Genomic DNA, 22649 nt, shown 5'->3' with positions numbered 1-22649 from the left:
TTTTTCAAAAGAGATCTTTTTCTCATCATCTTCAAGTACTTCAGTTATATGCATATTAGACCACTTGAAGTTTTCCTGCAGCTCATTGATGCTCTATTCACCTTTTCTTAGTCTTTTTCCCCCCTCTGTGTGTGTGTGTGTGTGTGTGTATAGTTTCTATTGCTGTAACTTCAGTTTGATTATTCTTCTGCAGTGTCTAATCTGCCATTATACCAGTGTATTTTTCTTTTCTCTTTCTTTCTTTCTTTCTTTCTTTTTTTTAAAGATTTTATTTATTTGACAGAGAGAGAGACAGAGAGGGAACACAAGCAGGGGGAGTGTGAGAGGGAGAAACAGGCTTCCCACTGAGCAGGGAGCTGGATGTTGAGCTCGATCCCAGGACCCTGGGATCATGGCCTGAGCCGAAGGCAAACGACTGAGCCACCCAGGTGCCCCTGTTTGGTGTATTTTTCATCTTACATTGTAGTTTTCATCTCTAGAAGTTCACTGGGTGTTTTTTATATTTTAGGTGTCTTCTCAGTGATTTCTAACTTTTTCTAGAGTTTTGACTATATCCAGTTCAGTTATAATAATGCTTTAATATCCTTCTCTATTTATTCTATCATTTGTGTCATTTGGGGTCATATTTAATTGGTTGATTTTCCTCCTCTTTAAGGTCAAATTTTCCTGACTATTAGTGTGCGTGGTAAATTTTTTTTTTAAATACTAGATGTTAGCTCTTGTGAATTTTATCTTGTTGGTTGTAGATATTTTTGTATTCATATGAAATATTTTTGGCTTTATTCTGTTAACGTGGAAACCAACACTTTTGGGTCTTGCTTTTCAACTTTTTAGATGGGTACAGCACAGCGTTTAGTGTGAGACTAATTTAGGCCCACTGCTGAGGCTAGGCTGTTCTGAGTACTTTATCCAGTGCCCTCTTAATTATAAGCTTTGCCACTCTGGTGGTAATAGTTCTGTGTGAGCTTGCATATTGTTTCTTCTAATAATTTCTTGTGGCTTTCCCCCCTAACCTTAGGTAATTTAATGTAAATTATTGATACACATGCACTGACCAGTGCTCTGCTCGCTACTCAGGGAGGAACCTCTGCAGATCTCTTTTTGAGTTCTCTGTGCCCTTTTCTCTTCCCTGGTACTCTGTCCTGTGAACTCTGTCCTGGCCTCCCCCAATTCTCAGCTGTGTCCTCAACTCCAGGAGACAACTCTAGGTATCAGCTGGATTTTCTCTCCCTTTGCCAGCTAGAACCTCTCTCAAGACAGTAAGCTCCGGCAGTTGTATGGCTCACCTCATTTGTTTCCTTTGAGCATTCACTGTCTTTTCATTACCTGATTAAAAAAAAAAAAAAAATTAGGGGCGCCTGGGTAGCGCAGTCGTTAAAGCGTCTGCCTTTGGCTCAGGGCGTGATCCTGGCGATCCGGGATCGAGTCCCACATCAGGCTCTTCCGCTATGAGCCTGCTTCTTCCTCTCCCACTCCCCCTGCTGTGTTCCCTCTCTCGCTGGCTGTCTCTCTGTCACATAAATAAATAAAATCTTTAAAAAAAAAAAAAAATTGTTTCATAGGTTTGGCCAGCCTGCTTGCTTGCTTTTTTGTTCCTGTTTTTGTTTTCTGGTGAGAAGATCAGTCCAGTCTCTTTCACTCTGTCTTGGCTGCATGTATATTATAGGGGCTTTTTCCCTCTGTTTTTGGTGGGATTAATACCTGTTTCTGCTATGTGTCTTTTGTTCTCAAGCTCAGGCTGAGTATTTGTGTTCCAAATTTGTTTCCTTGATTGTTAGGAACTCTGAGATGATCTTTTTCTTCCAGAGGTTTTTGGTTTTGTTTTTGTTTTGTTTTTAAAGACTTATTTATTTCTTTGAGAGAGAGAGAGAGAGCAAGCGAGCACTTGCACACATGAGCAGCGGAGAGGGGCAGAGGAAGAGGACGAAGAGTCCTTTCTGCAGGGAGCTAACGTGGGGCCTTATCCCAGGACCCTGAGCTGAAGGCAGACGCTTAACTGACTAAACCACCCAGGCGCCCCTTTTCCAGAGTTTTTGTAATAACCATTTCATTCTTTTTTCCACATTTCGTTGGTAGTCTGTGTATAGTCTCTGTAATGATAACAATTCTTTCCCTTCCTTCCCTTCCTTTTATTTTGCTGGTATGTTTAGTGATAGGTGGTGCTATTCCCTCAAATTTGCTTGATGTATCCTTCTGTTTAGTTTTCTCCTTTCATTGTTGAATTCATGTCATGATTTCCATCTGACAATATTCCTCCACTACCTATGAGATTTGGTTTAAATTGTTTTTAAAACTGCACATTTGGTTTTATTACCAGTGATTTTTAGCATTTTGGTTGTAAAACAAAACTTAAATACAGCAAATTGGCACGTCTATATCTTCATAAGGTGGACATCCTTGTGACCACCACTTCAGTAGAGAAATAGACCTTTACAGCCACTCCAGAAGACCTTCCGTGTACCCTTTCCCCCCAAGTAACCACTGTCCTAACTTCTGTAGTACTTACTTTCTTGCATTTCGTTATTGGTGCTAGCATTTTTTAAACACTGCTGTCCTGTCTTTTTTTGTTTTTATTTAAATTCTTCTTTTCTGTTCTCTACTTAGTATTACTGGATACTTCTTTCAGTTCTTTTTTTCTCAGTCTTGCACCTTTTGTCTTTTATGGTGTTTGGTACTTATTTTTCTTTAGGTAGTTTGTTTATTCTCCTGTTTCATTTTAAATTCCTCAGCAAACTTGGTATTTCTTGATTTTGAGAGATTGAACCATACAGGAATCATGGTCCAAAAGCCAAAACCCAAAACCACCCCAAACCACCCAAATCCTGATTTTGACAGCTATATATCCTGTTGTGTACAGTTTTCATACTTTGTTTTCCCTGCCAAGTAAATTGGAAGATGAAGTGAAAGCACCATTAGTATCTTCATTAGAGATGTATCGCAGATGTGTTTTTGCCATATAACTCGTTGCGTTGTAGAGTATCATGGATTAGTAAATTATTAGGCTTGGAGAATCTGACATAGACTTTTTACATTATCTCAGATACGTGTGCTAGGGAAATGATGAGGCTGTTTTATTTTTACATTCAGTGCCTGTGTCCCTAGGGTAGTAATCATGCGATATCTTTACTGCCTGTACGTTGTGTTCCCATTTGGGATGCTTGGTGTGGGTAACTGAGAGTCTAGTTTCGCTGTGAAAGGAGTCTCAAACATGCTGTGCATCTCTAGTAGTGCAGACTTTTGTCTGAGTCTTTTTCTTCTCCTAGCTTTCCATTTGCCAGCTTCCTGTGCTTGGTTCCATGGCACATATACCATTTGCCGACTTCCTGACTTTAGTTTTCATTGCCCTTTACCTAACTGGAATATGATTTTTTTTCTTGTTTTTCTTTCTGACTTATGTTTTTTTTTTCCTATTATGCATATGACCTCTTCATCTTCTCTCAAATCTTAGGTAGTAGAAAGAGAGGCATTGCTGGTGTCCTTTCTTTGCTTCCTGTAGCACAGAGGGCCTGCTCATGTTCACAGCATTGGTAATTGCTGACTTCCTCAGATTGGAATATGAGCGTATAGTATACTGGAATAATTTTGTTAGTGTCTTTATATACTGCGCCTTATGTTGTTTGGCTTGTTATTATGTACCCTTTGGACAAATAAAACTTGTTGGAGCAGATCTCTGGATCTCAACCCCAGACTAGTGGAAGAACCTTGATCAAATCACTTAACTTCTCTTGCATTTTTTCTCAGTTACAAAGTGGGAATGATAACACGTATCTAATTGTGTTATGAGGATCAAATGCTGTGTAAGTGATGCATAATAGAAATATTACATGCTGATAATAGCATTTTAACTTTTTATTTTGCATTAGAGATTATGAACAAAACCAGAGTAAAGAAGTTGGAAACCTGTTTTACTAAATGTATTGCCTCAGATGAAATTCCTGATACCATAATTATTCCCTGTAGTGAAATACTTTCTCATATCAAACAAGCTTGGAGATAGCTTTTCAAATTCTAATTATTACTGTTGATGAAGATAGGAAGCAGAAGGTCCTATGGCAGAAAGATACTCCTCAGGAATCAATTCACTTATAGAGTCTAAGGAAGAAGAAATACCATTTTTATATTGTGTAAGCTCAGAATTTTAGTGGGACTTCTGTTTTTGTTTTTTGGGCTATTGAAGGTAGTTGATACCTGTAGAGTTGTATTTTACTAGGCACATGTACTCAGAAGCTGGAATGATGAACTGACATATACTGTAAATAAAGAAATAAGTAAAATCATTCCCGCAAAAATAGAGTGAAGGACTATATTAAAATGAATGATTCAAACCAAGATGATATAAAAGGAGTACTAAGCTTTTTGTGTATAATATTTAGACGTACAGATGGGAGAAAACCAAAGATTTTTGTTTAAAGTCCAGATTATTAGTTAGCTGTTGCATTGATTTTAAATTAAAGACATTTAAAAATTGTTTTTTAGTCCTAAGCAGCAGCATTTTCTACATCTAAGCAATTTCAGAAACTGCTTTCCTCTAGGGAAGCCATGTGGAATTTTTCTGGTAGTTTCTTGAGGCAGTAACAGTTGAAATTTAATGGATGAAGGTGTTGGGAAATCTGAAATCCACTCCTTCCTTTGGTATGCATGTGGTCTTGAGTAGTCACTGAACAGCTTTGTGTCTCAGTTTATTATTCTTTAACATGGAGATGGAAATAAGGTCTATTTCTGACACATTCAATTTGGTTCTGAGGATTACATGAGATCGGAGTGCTTTGAAAACAGTAAATAGTTAAAAGTGTTGTCATTAAGTTGTTTACTATTTGAGGTAAATTATGTACTGATGCAACTTGTTTGTTTGGTCCCTTTGAGTCTCATAACACTTCATAAGGTTTAGGAGCTCAGGAAGTTAAGTTTATTAATTTCATTCCATTTCTGGCAGAATTAGTAATTTGTACTGGTTAACATCACACCCCTTGAATTAGAAAGCTGAACATGACTGCTTTCTAAAGACAGTACAAGTCTGGGTTTGGAGTTCTGGATTTGTTCATCAAAAAGTGCTAAAGAGTTTAAGGAACACTTTGAACCTAGAATGAGTGCAGCTTGGACTTTTTTGTAAGGTGTCTGGCACTTTAATGCTTTTTAAATATTTTCTCAGCTAAATTACTTAGGAAACTCAACTTTTTCGTAAATGAAGAAAAATAAGCAACACCTGATCAACATGTGCACAGGAAAGAAAGAGTTCCTTAATGTGCTTCAGTTAGGTAAAGTGTTCATTTGGTTCTTTAGGATTCACTTACTTAATAAAAGTTCCAGTCTGTTTAGTGTTAATAGTATCACAGAATATTAGATTGCATTGTTAATGACACCAAGCTCTTCTGGGCAAATGAGTGTCCCTTTTTCTACTATGAGAGCTATGAACCTCCTTTTTTTTTTTTTTTTTAAATATTTAACTTTTTATTTGAGAGAGAGAGTGGGGGGGCAGAGGGAGAGCATTTCAGGCCGACTTCCCACTGAGTGGGGAGCCTGATGTGGGGCTTGATCCCATGACTCATGAGATCATGATTTGAGCTGAAACCAAGAATCAGAGGCTTAGCCAACTGAGCCACCCAGGCGACCTGAGACCTATGAAGCTCTTGATTATTGTTTTCGCTGAGACTTGGGTGAAAGTATGCTAACGTGTAGTTTTCAGATATGTCTCTGATCTATTTCTCACTAAAGCTTGAGATTTTAATGGGTTTCTTTCCCTTAACCTTTCCATACTTCCATATTGTGGCCCCAGATGTAATTATCTAGTTTAACCTCTTGTTTTAAAAATTGATAAACTGAAGTCTGGAAAGGTTATCGTTTATACTTCTGCAATTTCCTTTTTTACTTATGAAAATTATTTTGTATTACTAGGCAATGTGTAACTGTATTTTAACTTCGAAATGTTCAAGTAAGATAGAGGCATTAACATAGACAGTTACAGTTTTCTTTCAGCCTTTCCATGTCCCATTCTCTTTCACAAGTAATCTCTGTTAACAGCTTAAAGTGTGTCCTTTCATAACTTGTTCTGGGTATTTTACAGTGATTTAGAGAAGCTTTTAAAAAAATATTAATGTCATTATACTATATATAATGGGCAGTTTTTTCCATGTTTGTCTGTTTGTTTAATCTGTCTGATCCTTTCTTAATTCCTGAATAGTATTCCCATAGAATGACTATCCCTGGATATGTTTGATCATCTCCCTCTCTGTGGATATTTAGATTCATAACTTCCCTTTCCTTTTTTCCTCCCTGCCTCACCCCACCTGATGTTATAAATAATAGTACTGTGAATAGTCTTAAGCATATCTTTATGCACATGTGTAAATAAATCTGTGTACCTTAAAAGTTTTTATCTTTATACAAACAGCATAGAATTGTCTTCCACTGCTTCCCAACTGGTACTGTCCCCAGTCTTGGCCTTCTGCTTAATGCTGGTCTGGTGCTTAACAGCTATTTCACTGAAGGCCATCTTGGGTTTTTGAGATCAGAATTTCTCTGGTGATCTTGATTGCTAGAAGGACTCTTTTACTGACATATAACTTCATATCCAAGTGACTAACATAACACGGGAAAAACAGTAAAAGTAATGTGGTACTTTATAACGTAGTAGCTAAGAGCATAGTTCTCTGGTATCAGACTGCCTGGATTTTAATCACACTACTCCTTAACCATCCCTTACTATTTGCATCAACGATCTTAGGCAAATTATTTAACCTCTCTTTCAGTTTTCTCATTAACACAAATGGGCTTTCCATTTTAATGATGTAGTGGGATACAGTTTCGGAGCCTGTGGTCTAGGTTTATGGGGATTAAGCTATAACATGTGGAGTTCCTGGTGCATAAGTATTCCATAAATGTTAGCTAAAAACAGGAAGATGCATAGCCATTTACATTCATAACTAGGGCGTGATGGTGATGAGTTGTGATGGTGCTTGTCTTGTATGTTAGTCCCCATGGTTTTCTGAATAGTGATGTGGTAAATATAAAATGTCCATACTACCCAAAGCAGTCTACAGATTTAATGCAATCCCCATCAAAATACCAACAGCATTTTTCACAGACCTAAAATAAATAATCCTAAAATTTGTATGGAACCACAAAAGACCTGAATAGCCAAAGCAGTCTTGAAAAAGAACAAAATTGGAGATATCACAGTCCCAGATTTCGAGATATACTGCAAAGCTGTTGTAATCAAAACAGTATGATACTGGCACAAAAATAGACACACAGATGGGTGGAGCAGAACAGAAAGCCCAGTAATAAACTCATGTCAGTTAATCTTCAGCAGAGGAGGCAAGAATATGCATTGGGAAGAAGACAGTCTCTTCAACAAGGTGTTGGGAAAACTGGACAGTACATGTAAAAGAATGAAACTGGACCATTTTCTTATGCTGTACATAAAAATAAACCCCAAATGGATTAAAGACCTAACTACGAGACCTGAAACCATATAAATCCTAGAAGAAAGCATAGGTAGTAATTTCTTTGACATCATTTGTAACAGCATTTTTCTAGATATGTCTCCTCGGGCAAGGAAAACAAAATCAAAAATAAACTGTTTGGGACTACATCAAGATAAAAAGCTTCTGCACAGCAAAGAAAATGATCAATAAAATTTAAAGGCAGTCTATGGAATGGGAGAAGATATTTGCAAATGATATATCTGATAAAGGGTTGTTATCCAAAATATATAAAGAACTTATGCAGCTCAACACCAAAGAAACCAAACGATTCAATTAAATGGGCAGAGGACACGAACAGACATTTCTTCAAAGAAGACATACAATGGCCAAGAGACACATAAAAAGATGCTCATCATCACTTATCATCAGGGAAATGCAAATCAAAACAACGATGAGATACCCCTCATGCCTGTCAGAATGGCTAAAATCAACAACACAAGAAACAACAAGCGTTGGCGAGGATGTGGAGAAAAAGGAATCCTTATGTACTGTTGGTGGGAATGCAAAATGGTGCAGCCACTGTGGAAAACAATATGGAGATTCCTCAAAACAATAATAGAATTACCACAAGATCCAGTAATTCCACTACTGGGTATTTACCCAAAGAATATGAAAACACTAATTCAAAGGGATACGTGCATCCCTATGTTTATAGCAGCATTATTTATAATAACCAAAATATGGAAGCATCCCAACTATCCAATGATAGATGAATGGATAAAGAAGATGTGATATACACTCGCCCACACACAATGCTATATTACTCAGCTATAAAAAGATGAAGTTTTGCCATTTGCAACAACGTGGATGGATCTAGAGGGTGTAATGCTAAATGAAATAAGTCAGTCAGAGAAAGACACCATATGATTTCACTTATATGTGGATTGAAGAAACAAAACAAATGAACAAGAGACAAAAAAGAGACAAAAAAGGCTCTTAAATGTAGAACAAACTGGTGGCTACCAGAGAGCAGATGGGTGGGGGATGGGTGAAATAGGTGAAGGGGATTAAGAGAGGGTATGTGTTGTAAGGAGAACTGGGTATGATATAAGACTGATGAATCACAGACCTGTACCCCTGAAACAAATAATACATTATATGTTAATTAATTGAATTTAAATAAAAAAAAGAAAAGAGTACATTTATAATGATGAGCACTGAGTAATGTATAGAATTGTTGAATCACTATGTTGGACACCTAAAACTAATATAACTGTATGTTAATTATCCCGGAATTAGAAAGAGGTCTACATAAATAGAAACTTACACTCTCTTCCAGACTTATATATGTCAAAAGTACTTAGGTCTCAAAGTGATTATTTTATTTCTCTTATTTTCATAATGAAAAAAATTTTTAATTGTTTGAAATGGGTCCCAGGAATGGAATCTTAATTTATAATATTATGCTAATAGAAGATAAGACTTAACTCTACATGGTTCAGTTTACTCAGGAATTAACTTCAGTCTCTCTTACATTCCTGTAGGGTATTGTTCAGGACCATGTCTTAATCCTGTCTATATAACTATAGTCTTTTGCATGCTTTTACATATAGAAGCATTCAGTAAATATTTGTGTGCATGAACTGCTTTAATCATTCCTAGAAGTCCTCGTCATTACTCTTTAAAATTCCCAAATTATTCCCTGAATTTCTATGCCACTATGCTACAAAAACACACTGAAATGATCTTACAGTAAAACATGTGCTGTTCTAGGAATAGTTAGAAAGCATTGATTTCTTGTTGTATTTCATCTGTTCTTATTCTTGAATATTTTCATGTCCTTTTTCAGTTTGAATCCAGTATCTTGCTTAATGTTTGTTAAAAATTTGTAAAGTGGAATTCACTTGAGATACATAGCAATTAGCATGATATCTTCGTTTAAGGAAAGGATCAAGATGGTGATTATCACTAAACCAACAAACTTCTATATAGTAAACTTCCTTCCAATTTATCTTTAGTTTGAAGTGCTCTTTAGCCTAAGTGGTATTTCAAAAATAAAATGTTTATATATGAAATAATCAGAAATGTGGCTCAGGCGTTATATGAAAATTTCTAATTTTTTTAACAAACGTCAAAATATTACTGAATAATAATGGTGTGATTCTTTATTTGTTGTTCCAGATTATATATGAACAGGAAGGGGTCTATATTCACTCATCTTGTGGAAAGACCAATGACCAAGACAGCTTGATTTCAGGAATATTACGTGTGTTAGAAAAGGTATGTTTTTAGTAAATGATTTTATTTAATAATTGTTTTTGGCAGTGGTTTATCTTTGGGGCATTATCAGTAAGTTTGAATTTCATGTGTAAGGTAAAATTATATAATTGAACAGTGGTTGTAAATTTAACATGAAAATGATGTTAAAAATACTTTATTTAAAAAATTTTTTTTTAAGATTTTATTTTTAAGTAATCTCTACAGTCAGTGTGGAGCTTGAACTCACAAGCCTGATATCAAGAGTCCCATACTCCACTGACTGAGCCAGCCAGGCACCCCAGGAAAAAATACTTTAGATAAGCCCGTAAAATGGCATGGAATATTAAAAACTTATGTAAAAGTTTCAGTATTATAATTTTTTTGTCATGAAAAATAAGCAGAATTTTAAAATGTATGTAACATTTATTGTCAAATAGTGGTTTACTTATGATATATTGCATATTTAAAATGCTAATATTTAAGGGTTTAAAATTTTCATTTTGCGTTCAGGGAATTAAAAATAGGTATCTAAGAATGTAAGATATTGCTGAATAGTAAATATAGTCCATAATTTCTTTATCTAGGATGCTGAAGTAATAGTGGACTGGAGACCATTGGATGATGCTTTAGATTCTTCTAGTATTCTCTATGCTGGAAAGGTACTTAAGAAAGAAAGGGTGTGGCTAAAGGAATGCCATTTTTATTTTTATTTTTTTGTTTTTGTTGTTCATTCATCATTCATGTATTCATTTATTCATTCCAGTGTAAGGAATGCCATTTTTAAAATAACTTTTTTGGGCTGTAATTCATATGCCATAAAATTTATCTTTTAAAGTGTATAATTCAGTGTTGTTAATATATTGACAGAGTTGTGTAACCATCACCAATGTCTAATTTTAGAACATTTTCATTACTCCTAAAAAAGAAAGTGTACTTTTAGTAGTGTACCCCTCATTCCCACTTACCTCCAGCCTCTTGCAACCACTAAGCTACTTTATCTCTGAGAATTTGCCTATTGTGGACATTTCATCTAAATGGAATCATACAATATGTGATCTTTCATGACTGGCTTCTTTCTCTTAGCCTATTGTTTTCAGGGCTTATCCATGTTATAGCACCTCTTCTTTTTCTTTTTTTCTTTTCTTTCTTTTCTTTCCTTTTTCTCTCTCTCTCTCTCTCTTTCTGTATCTTTTGCCTTCCTTCTTGCCTGCCTGCCGAACAACATTGCATTTATGGAAATGCAGTAGTCTCCCCTTATCCATAGGGGATATATTCTAAGACCCCTGGTGGATGCCTGAACCCACAGGTAGTGTTGAACCCTATACATGGTGTGTTTTTTCCTGTACATACCTATGATAAAGTTTAATTTATAAATCAGGCAGGTGAATGATGTAGGCATTGTGAAGTAATGTTAGGCTACTAACTGTGTGTACATACTGCCAGAAGGTGGATCATCTGCCTCTGGATGGACCATTGTTGACTGCGGGTACCAGACTGAGGGTAACACACTGTGGAAAAGAGAAACCATGGATATGGGGTGGGGAGGGACTCCTGAACTGCATTTTGTTTATTCATCAGTTGATGGATATTCGGGTCGTTTTCATTTTTAGGTTAATATAAATAATGCTGACATGAACATTGCTACACAAGTTTCTGTGTGGATATGTATTTTTCCCTTAAAAACCTGGGAGTGGAATTGTTGGTTTTTTTTTTTTTTTTTTTAAAGATTTTATTTATTTATGAGAGACAGCCAGCGAGAGAGGGAACACAACAGGGGAGTGGGAGAGGAAGAAGCAGGCTCCCAGCGGAGGAGCCCGACGTGGGACTCGATCCCAGAATGCTGGGATCACGCCCTGAGCCGAAGGCAGATGCTTAACGACTGCGCCACCCAGGCGCCCCAGGAATTGTTGGGTTTTATGATCACTGTGTGTTTGCCATTTGTATTGTGTGACTCATTATGCAAGATAGAGATTCCTGTTTTATCTCTAATTCACCCTGAAACTCAGGCTCAGTTCTCTACATTTCTTCTCAAAATATCTATCTATTTATATATTTATATTATTTATTTATTTATTTTTAAAAGATTTTATTTGTCAGAGAGAGAGGACAAGCAGGGCCAGTGGCAGGCAGAGGGAGACACAGGCTCCCCGCTGAGCAAGGAGCCCGATGTGGGACTCGATCCCAGGACCCTGGGATCATGACCTGAGCCGAAGGCAGCCACCCAACCGACTGAGCCACCCAGGCGTCCCTGTTCTCAAAATATTTAAACACATAGATGATCTTCGGATTTCATCTTTGTTTTTTTCTTCAAGATTAATTTATATATTTGAGAGAGAGCGCGTACACATGGGTGGGGGAAGGTCAGAAAGGGGGAGAGAGAGAATCCCAGGCTGACTCCCTGCTGGGTACAGAGCCTGACTGGGGCTCCATCCCAGGGCCCTGAGATCATGACCTGAACTGAAATCAAGAGATGGATGCTCAGCCCACTGAGCTACCCAGGTGCCCACAGATTTCACCTTTTAAAGACATCTCTCCCGGAACCTTCTTAAAAGCTCATCTGAACTGGCTGCCCTTTTGGTTTGCTGTGTAGCAATTGTTTTGAAGATTCTTTTTGCCTCTTCCCCATATTTTTATCCCCATTTCTTATATCCCGTGCTGTCCTCTATTATGGTTTACTCCTTTGTTTTCATGTAGCTCTAGTGCTTTGAGAAAAGGGTGCATGGGAGCAAAGAAATTTCTTTGTTTAGACTTTTCAATGCCAATTCTGAATTGATAGCTTGACTTGCATAGAATTACAACTGAAAAGAAATTTTCCCACGTATTTTTTAACATTATTGTCCTACATTTGTCTAGTTTCCTTTATTAATGTTAAGTCTAATGCATTCCAAATCCTGCCCCATTGTATGTTTTTTTTCACTTTAGAAGCTTTTTATGATTGCCTCTTTATTTCTAGTGTTCTAGATGTTCTAACAGTAGTCTTTGTGGTCCTTTTTTATCCATTGTTCTGGGCACTTGATGGGCTCTTTTATTATGGAAACTTGTGTCTTTTAGTTATTAAGAAATGTTGAATTATTTCAGTGATGATTTTTTTCTTCTCCATTTTCTGTTTTCATTCTGGAGCTCTTTAGACCTGGACTGGTCCTCTACTTTTTTAATCATTTCTTTCCTATTTTTAATCTGTGTGTGTGTGTGTGTGCGTGCGCGTACGTGCATTTTCTAGGAAGTTCCTTCAGTTTTGTTTTTTTTTTTAAAGATTTTATTTATTTGTCAGAGAGAGAGAGCGTACAAGCAGGGGGAGTAGTGGCAGGCAGAGGGAGAAGCAATCTCCCTGCTGAGCAGGGAGCCCGATGCAGGGCTCCATCCTACAACTGGCTTCCTGACCTGGGCCGAAGGCAGATGATTAACCGAGTGAGCCACCCAGGCATCCCAAGTTTCTTCAGTTTTATTTTTCAGTTCTTCAATTGCCTTTTTATTTTTGCTGTATTTTTAATTTCTAAGACATCTTGTTGTAAGTGCCCCTTTTCCAATCCTTTTTAAAAATTGCATCCTGTTCTTCGTGGTTATATCTTTCCTTATTTCTAAGGAGTTTAAAGGTAGTTTTTAAGATGTTTTTATTTCTCCATATAATCTAGTTCTTCTAATTGATTTTTTTCCCCTTGTTTCATTTGGACTTTGTCTTTTGTGTAGACACTTGCCTTTGATGTTTGGTGATCTTTGTGGTGTGGTACTTATATTTAACAGCAGACACAAAAAAGTGATCAACTATACTCTGTAGGTACCGATAGGTATGGGTAGGCTTGGTAATCCCTTGGGGGAATCCCTAATGTTAAAACTAGATCCTTTCTCTTGGACTAGTCATTTGCCTGAGATTCCTGCAGATCTCTGCCTGGAGAAAGTGTGCTTGGAATCCAGTGTTCTGGGAACTGAGTGGAGAAAGAGAGCTGGGAATCTTACCAATTCATTGTATAGATGAGCTTTTAATTAATTATTGTTTTCAGTGTGTTATCCTTTTGCTCAGTGTGCTTGGTTTCTCCTAATCCAGAGATAATCTGTCTCATTTTCTCTAATGAATAACCCTCCAGCCTTCTGGACTTTTGTTAGTACTCTAGTTTGACCTCTGTCCTAATTTCCAGAAGTACTTGATCGACCAGTTCCAAGCCTTTGTGCTTGTGGGGCTCTGTAGATACTTCTAGTTCTCCCCATTGATCTTAGTCAGTTTTCCTCTCTATTTGTCAGTCTGTTTCTATTTCTTAATTTTTCTCATGCCTTTATAATATCTTTCTCTTCCTACAAATTTTCCTTTTTCCCTTTTTAAAAAGAATTAAAACAGTAGCAATACATGAATACATTCTTGTAAAAATATTCAAATAATAGAAACATTAGAAATTGAAGTCCCATTTGACTACAGTCATGTATTTTATCTGTCCCTATTTAGTGTGTATCTTTCCAGACTTTTATCTGTATACATTTCATTATCGATCTTTCTGATTGCATACGCTGCATAGTTATACTGCAAACAGTTTTGCAACTTCTTTAATTTATTATTTAAGAGTAAATATTAACATATATCAATTTTTAAAGTATGACTTAGTATTTCCTTGGCTACCCCCTACTTTTTTTATTCATTCCTTCACTGAATAGTATTAAGGTATTTTCAGTTTTTCATTTTTACAGTATTGCAGTGAAAATTCTTGCATATGCCTCTTTGTGTACATGTGTAAGTATTTCTCCAGAGTGGATGATACAAAGAGAATTATTGTAGTGACACACATGTATAGTTTGAATTTTTTTTTTAAGATTTTACTTATTTATTTGACAGACAGAGTGAGAGAGCTCAAGCAGGGGGAGCAGTAGAGGGAGAGGAAGAAGCAGACTCCCCGCCAATCAGGGAGCCCGATGTGAGGCTTGATCCCACATCCCTGGGATCATGACTTGAGCTGAAGGCAGACGCTTAACCAACTGAGCCACCCAGGCACCCCCATAGTTTGAATTTTAATAAATAATAGCTATATTGCCCTTTTGGAGTCAGTACTAATTAGCACTGTCATCAGCAGTGTGAGATTCTGTCTTTACACTGTCTTTCATATTTTTATTTTTTACTTGAATGGGGCAAAAAATTGAAATGCATCTTACTTGCTTTTCTTTCTTTCTTTTTTTAAGATTTTATTTATTTGAGAGAGAGAGAATGAGAGGGGAAGGGACAGAGGGAGAAGGAGAAGCAGACTTCCTGCCAAGCAGAGAGCCTGTCTTGGGGCTTGATCCCAGGACCCTGGGATTAGCACCTGAGCTGAAGGCAGACGCTTAACTGATTGAGCCACCCAGGCGTGCCTCTTTTTTTTTTTTTTTTGAAGATTTTATTTATTTATTTGGGGGAGAGAGCATGCACGTGCAGGGGGAGGGGCAGAGGAGGAAGGAGAGAGAGAATCTTGAGCAGACTACACCGTGAGCGTGAGCCCAATGTGGGGCTTGATTTCAGGATCCTGAGATCCTGACCTGAGCCGAAACCAAGAGTCAGACACAACTGAGCCACCCAGGTGCCCTTTAACTTACTTTTCTTTGTTTCTGAAGTTGGACATCTTCTTATATGTTGGTTCATATTTCTTCTTTGACTTGCCTGTGCATACCATTTGCTTGTTTTTCTGTTTTGATATTTGCCAGTTTCTAAATAATTTGGTAAATATTGTTTTTGTATTCTGGATGTTTTTCTTTTGTCTGCCATATATTTTCAAAACATTTTCACCCAGTCTTATCTTCAACTTATGTGTGCTACCTTTTATTGTATAGGAATTAAATATTTTGATTTAAATTATTAATTTGAATTTTAGACTTTTGGTATTTTTCTCTTTTAAAGTCGTAAGTTCTGTAGAACTATATATGTAGGTGTGTTATTTGTAGCTCTTAGCTAATTTTGGCAGAGAAATATGCAACCAGTGGTAGCTTAAATAAAATAGCCACCATTGGTTATTTTCCTTAAATAATTACAAATCTACAGGTTTGGAGTGATTCTCCTGTTTTTTTCTCTTACAGTCATAACATGGCTGCCATATTTTTAGGCGTCATAGCGACATTCAAAGCAGGAGAAAGGGGAGAAGGGATGAGGCTTTTTTATTAGGAAAGCAAAAGCATTTCCAAAAGCCCTGTGGTTGACCTCTGCTTTTATTTCATTGGCAACCCTAACTGCAAGGGAATCTGGACAGGCTTTTCTTCTATTCTTTTTTCTTGCAATTGGGGGGGGGGGATGGGGTGGGTGTCAGGTAAAAATAGGCAAGAAAGAAAGGAATAGGAAATAGTGGTTGGTTTTCCCACCAGTAATGTCTGTCACCGTCTCCAAACTTAATTTATGTAGAAGTTGAGAATATATTGTTAATTGAAATGAAATTCTAGTTTTAGTCCCTAAAGATTTTGTATGTTATACTTTTTTGAGGACTCCAGTTCAGTTGTAGAATGGACGCAGGCCCCAAAGGAAAGAGGTCATCGGGGATCGGAACATCTAAACAGTTATGAAGCAGAATGGGACATGGTCAATACAGTTCCGTCTAAAAAGAAACCACATACTAATGGAGGTATGAATTAAATCTTTTGAAATTTTAAACTGGTTTGCTACATATAATAAAAATAAAAGTGCAAAGAAAATTCTTTAGTGTTTCTTTGTCACAAGAATGATTTGGTGCTTTAATACATAGAACTCATATTTTAGTTATATTCCCTCTTCATCTCTCTTTTTGTTTTGTTGGTTGTGACTTTATTAAAAAAAGGTTTTAGAAATATGTGTTCTGTTTTGTAGTTATTCATGGCAGGAAATAGAAACACTTTAAAAAATTGCTTTAAGTGTCTCTCTTGCATTTTTCTAGCGTTTAAAAAAAAAAAAAATCATGTTATTTCATCCTGAAGCACCAGGGGGAGATGGAGTATACCACTAAACCATACTGTTCTAATTTCAATGCTTACAGAGATCTTCACAGCTCATTACAATCTCCCATTTATATATATGTTTAGTGACTGTTCTCCTTTAAATATTACATGTATATATTTAAATCTGTGTTGCCATGTGGTGATTAGCTACATGTAGATAACAAAAAAGAGCCAAGCTAACAGCCTGATAGAACACATGTACTATGCCAAGCATGATTTAGGTAGCCCATCTAATGATGTAGTTACATCTATTTGTGATTTTTTTAAAAGAGTAAATACTTGTACAGAGTTAAAATGTTTTTTTCCTTATTAATTTGTATTTTATAACTAAAAGGACATTTAATCTCTTACTGATTTTAGTCTGAGTGTATGATTTATCCACATTTCCCAGATTGAAAAAAGCTGGCTGGCCAGGATTGGCTGGAGTATGTAATGCTGCATTTATATAGTGTTGTTACCCAGTGAATCTGATTTTCATGTATGGCCTGGGGAATCATTCTCATATACCATAGTTATACTTTGTACTGTATCATTTCTTGGCAACAGTGGCGATTAAGAAGTTAATAGTAATTCATAAGCTTTTGTTAAATTAAAATCAGCTCATGCTGGTGTCTTGTTTTTTGTTTTTTTCCTTTTTGGCATTCTTTTTCTATTGAAAGGGAAGTTTCTTATCAGAACAATACAGAGTATTAAGATAAGACCACAGGGTTTTAGTGTATTTGGCATGTGAAGTCATTTTTAACTGCTGTAGATTAGATCTTCAGGATTAAGTTATGTGAATTGTTCTTTGTTTGTTTGTTGCCTAATATTATTGAATCCTTGAAAATGAAAATGACAGGCTATAGGAAAGAGCAAAGGAGTGAGTTTTCAGAATTTCATAGAAGAAAGAAGCATTACGTCTATGAGAAGAGCATAATCTGACAATAAACGTCTTTTTAGATTAGTGGTTTTCAACTTTGGCTGCACACTGAAATAACCTGGGGAGGTTAGGCTTTTAAAAAAAAATACTAATGCCTGTGTTTCATCCCAGTGAATTAAATCAGACTTGGGTTGGAAATGGGCATTTCTGTTTTTTAAATGCTGTCCTGTTGATTTTAATGTGCAGAACTGAGAACCTGTGTGTAGCTGTGTAGTTTAGCAAAAAACCAAAGATGTAAATACTGCTTATATGGGTTGGCCATGCACTGTGACTTACAAAGAGCCTTTATTTAGCAGTTATTGAAAGTTGAGACATTTTCTTTTTTTCTCGGTATTTGAAAAATGTTATGAATGTGTACAGCAGCAGCAAACAATATTGAACATAGTATGGCTCAGTATGCATGCAGGTGCACATATTTGACAGAACAGGAGTTACGGAGCGCAGTGCATTCCATCCTGTCCCATCCCTTCTTCTCTCAGATTATCTCATCCAATTATATTTCATCAGAAATTCTTCCTAAAGGAGACACTTTCTAAGCTTGATGTTTCAAAATTCAAATTTTTGCCATTATAAAACATTTTTATATGTTTAAAAAGCATTTTTTCGAATTTTGCTCATTTTATAGTTTTCATGTCACAAAGGAAATTGGGACAAAACTTAAAGAATTGACTATCAAAGACTTAACTTTCTTTATATTTTTTAAGAGTTTCTATTACTAAGTCTTTGTTTTTATATACCAGATGAAATGTTTTGAAAATGTTTCTTCCCAGAACAACAGACTCCCATCATGTTCTGTACACCCCTCCAAATGTCATGTCCTTGGTGTTAATTCTGTTCAAGACATATAGGGACTTACTGAACTGTTTTAGTTTTACTCTTCTGCCCTTGTGGTTAGTTTTCCCATGTCATTATGTTGGGGATACTTCTTACATATATTTGGTAACATCATTCATCAAAACTAATACTTTTTTTTAAAAGATTTTTATTTATTTGAGAGAGAGAGAGAGAGAGAGAGAGAGAGCGCGCGCGCATGCGTGCACAGAGGTAGAATGAGAGGGAGAAGCAGACTCCCTGCTAAGTAGGGAGCCTGACGTGGGGCTTGATCCCAGGACCCCGGGATCATGACCTGAGCCAAAGGCAGACGCTTAGCTGACTGAGCCACCCAGGCGCCCCAGAACCAATTAGCTTTATTTACCTTTCTTTAAGAGAGAAAAGGAAATTTTGAGTTAACTTTTAGATTTGTTAGTTTTCCTTCGTGTAAGCCTTCCTATTTCTGGTTAGCTATTGGTGGTAGACTAAATTGCAGGTTTCTTTTATGTTGACTTGGTACTAGGTTATTCATTTTTTCAGTGCATCTTTGAGTACCTACTATGTGCTAGTTACTCTTCTAGGCATTGGGGATATAATTATGAACAAAATAAAGTTCTTGCTTTCATGAAGCTTATTATATTCAAGTAAAGGGGCTTCCAGAATTGACTTGTAATGTTTCTTTCATTGTTTATTGGAGCTTAAATAGAAAATTTTCTATTTCATATGTGATGTGTTTCTTCCATCAATGTGGAAAAATCTGTAAAAATTTTACTTTTGAATATGCACAAACTCCTGATAATTCATATAACTTGCATGTATTTATATTCTCCATATGATTTTCTTGAGTTAATTTAGGTTAATTCTTTTTGTGTAATTTAAGAATTTGATTTTAAAAATTGTCCATATCTAGTGTTTCATTGCTTTGAAAATATTTTTGGTCTTTGCAAATAACTTAGTAGTCCTTAAATACATTCACATGTAAATGACTCAGGAAGACGCTGGAATTCTAGAATTGCTTTCACTTTGATATTAGCTTGTAGTGGTATTATGAGCTCTATGATATAAATTCCAGTGAAATATGTATGGTAGTCAAGTAGGCACATGGCACTTAATCTCGTATCAGCCTTAGGTACGAGTTCACCATCTGAACTGGTGTGGAACCTGGGCAGGTCACTGCAGAGATAAATTACTTTTTAGCCTTTCTGTACTTCTTTCAAATGATACTTAAGTGTCCATGAAATAGTGATGGTACCTGTATTCCTTGTAAGTAGTTTCTGTAACCTGTAGATTTCTTTGTGTCCATTTAAGGAGATCTTGTTAGAGCTGATGGAGCTGTGGTGTTCCTGACAATATAGGAAAGTGGCATATATGCAGGTCAATATCATCTACCCTTTGATCAAGTTCTATAAGCACATATCTTTTATGCAGTTTGTGTTTGTGGAGTTGATAGTGTGAAGTAGAATTAAGATCTTGAATAACAGGATAGTGCAGCACTTCTTAGGAAATAACATTAGAAAAATGGATTTTTAAAATTTCAGAGACACAGCATGCTTATGTCCAAGTTAAAACAGGTCAAAATCGCATTTTTGGATAGAAATTATAAGTAGTAGTGGGAAAGTAACATTTTTCCCTTTGTTCTTTCAATTTTTATTTAGATATTTTTTAAGCTGCTTATTATCAGGTATGATATTGTTCACAAACCTAGGATTTTTAAGCTTCTTTATTGGCCCACAAACTGAGAAAATACTTTATTTTACATTACAGTAGTTTGGGTTGAACTGAGTGAGGTCTTACTTTAGTAGATTGATTTAGTAGGAAGATTGAATGTATTCATTCTTTTTAAAAAAAAAACATGGAATGCTTCACGAATTTGCGTGTCACCCTTGCACAGGAGCAATGCTAATCTTCTCTGTATCATTCCAATTTTGCATATGTGCTGCTGAAGCAAGCACTGTATTCATTCTTTTTGAAGCACTCACAACTTAGTTACATTTTCATCCTCAACTCCCACTGCTGTTTGGGTTTTTACAAATAAAATGTCTGTTGGTATATTTACTCCAGGGTTATTTTTTTATACGAGTGTATTTACCTTTACTTAGTGTAGTCTAGTAAAAATAATTGCAAAAGGAAGTGAGGAAGTAAAGGTTTTTTTTCTTTATTTATAATGACTGTCCAAGAGCATCATGCCATTTCTATTTGGCGGGGGGCGGGGGTGGGCAGTGGAAAAGATTAACATTTATTGAGTATTTGCTATATAATTGGCACTATACTAGTTAGTTGACAAGTATTATCTCTTTTAATTCTTAGAATAACATTGGGAGGTAAGTATAATTCTCTGTATTTTTACAGATGAAGAAACCAGGGTTCAGAGAGATTCATTATTTGCCCCAGATGATTCAGTTAGTAAGATGGTGATGCTGTAATTTGAATCCACCCTGCCTGCTTCCAAAGCCATAGGCATTCGGACAAGCTTTTATTTGAAATAGGGATAACATTTTTTCACTCTGTATGCAGTAAGATGATTATTTTCAAAACTATTCTTTTAAGGAAATGTATGTTGCCATTTCTAATACAGGTAGAAACCATAGTAATGTGAATGCTGTAGTCATTCCCTAGGTTCAGCAAGTATCTGTAAGGCAGTCATGAAGAGCACTGTCAGTACCTTTTAAAAAGGTGAACAAAAATATTTTGCCCCACTTTCTTGTTTTTAAGATGCTCCAAGTCATAGAAATGGGAAAAGCAAATGGTCATTCCTGTTCAGTTTGACAGACCTGAAATCAATCAAGCAAAACAAAGAGGGTATGGGCTGGTCGTATTTGGTATTCTGTCTAAAGGATGACGTCGTTCTCCCTGCTCTGCACTTTCATCAAGGAGATAGCAAACTACTGATTGACTGTCTTGAAAAATATGTGGTATTGTATAAGTAAGTATCAAATTATTTTCTACTTATTGAAACTGGATTGTTGTATTGGTCCCAAGGCAAACAATTTTTACTTGTCATTGGGCATCAGTGACCTGTGCAGATGAGGGAACAAGCAGCTTTGTTTTTTCTGGGGTATTGACTGCTTTGGATGAATGATTGAATAAAATCTTGCCATTTTAGTACTTTGGATCTGCAACTTATCACCTTATTACTGTTCTAAAGAAAAGACTGGTCCCATATTTTTTATATACATCTAAATGAATGATGATGCATTAATAACTTATGGATTATACATTTATGTAATTAACTTTTTATTAACATATTGTCTGTTAAAGATAGAATTTTATTTGTAATGTTGCATATTTAAATCCAGCAAATCTAAGGCCTTTATAAAATTATTATAGGTGTGGAAGACAGGGCTTTCTCACTTTCCAAAAATCTGGTGTCTTATATTTATTCACCTGTGTGCATTTGTACACACATACTCTTTCTTGCTTTCACTCCCTACAAATATATTTCGGGTATCAAAGTTCTGAGCGCTCTGCTAGTTGCTCGATAGTTAGTAGTGAACACAACAAGCTATTCCTGGATATCTGAGAGTTTATGGTCTTGTGAAGGATGCTAACCAGTCAGTGGCAAGAAAACTCAAGAACTGAGATGAAGTACAAGGTGTTTTGGGAGATCCCACGAAGGGAATAAGGGTCCCTCATTTAGACTAGGAGTTGGGTAGGGTTCAGGGAAGACTTTCTGGAGGAAATAATAGTATCTGTATTAGATCTGACAAATGAGTGAACATTAGCATAAAAGGGAAGGGAATATTTAGAGGGAGAGATTTTAGATAGAGGGAAGAGTATAAAACATGATGTAATCACAGAACAGAGTAGTTGAATATCACAGGTCTGCGTACTGGGGGCCAGAGGGTACCAAAGTTAAAGATGAGGCCAGAGAGCTGAGTAAATGCCAGAGCATGAGGATCTTGTAAATCTTTTTAGCTGTTTGTTCCCGTCGTGTAGATGAGATTATAGTGACATGAATTAGGAGAGTGACAGGAAGAATAGATGTATTGGGAAAAAATATTTAGGGTTTGATTTTGTGTTTGGGTATGTGGAGGTGAGAAGAAGGGAGAAGTTGAGATTTTTAGCTTGGGGAACTGTAGGGATGAGTGGTAACCTTGTTAATAATGTCACTTGATAATAGAGTAACATGATATCTAAATTTAGATTATATAAATCTAGTAGTGATCCAAAAGTTGGAAAATTTTGGCTGTTTTCTCTGATACGAAATTCTCCCTCCTACCATATTGACCATCTCTGGCTGGCACTAGACGTAGATCAGTACCAGTATCTATAAGAAAGTCAGGCCTGGTTGGCAGTATGTGGGTCTTGGATCTTGAAGTGGGAAG

At 36.2% G+C, this 22649-nt stretch overlaps 1 protein-coding gene and 1 non-coding gene across 5 annotated transcripts in view; one reads left to right on the top strand and one right to left on the bottom strand.

The window, feature by feature from the left end:
* TBC1D15 (TBC1 domain family member 15) overlaps window positions 1-22649 on the top strand; it is a 76519-nt gene that overhangs the window by 18420 nt on the left and 35450 nt on the right. For 2 of the 4 annotated variants that reach the window (XM_026500016.4, XM_026500014.4), the window contains exons 2-5: window positions 9606-9704; window positions 10268-10342; window positions 16108-16246; window positions 21037-21247. In XM_026500016.4, coding sequence (XP_026355801.1) covers window positions 9606-9704; window positions 10268-10342; window positions 16108-16246; window positions 21037-21247 — 524 coding nt within the window. The remainder of the gene's footprint in view (window positions 1-9605; window positions 9705-10267; window positions 10343-16107; window positions 16247-21036; window positions 21248-22649) is intronic. The other 2 variants (XM_057316422.1, XM_057316421.1) reach the window with 1 other exon arrangement.
* Window positions 20171-20276, bottom strand: LOC113256471 (U6 spliceosomal RNA). The gene has a single exon (XR_003316681.1). It is a non-coding gene; the product is annotated as a U6 spliceosomal RNA (small nuclear RNA).

This window comes from Ursus arctos, unplaced genomic scaffold, assembly GCF_023065955.2.
Source record: "Ursus arctos isolate Adak ecotype North America unplaced genomic scaffold, UrsArc2.0 scaffold_21, whole genome shotgun sequence".
Taxonomy (NCBI): domain Eukaryota; kingdom Metazoa; phylum Chordata; class Mammalia; order Carnivora; family Ursidae; genus Ursus; species Ursus arctos.
Note: the sequence above shows the minus strand (reverse complement) of the source record. Positions and strands in the feature narration are given on the sequence as shown.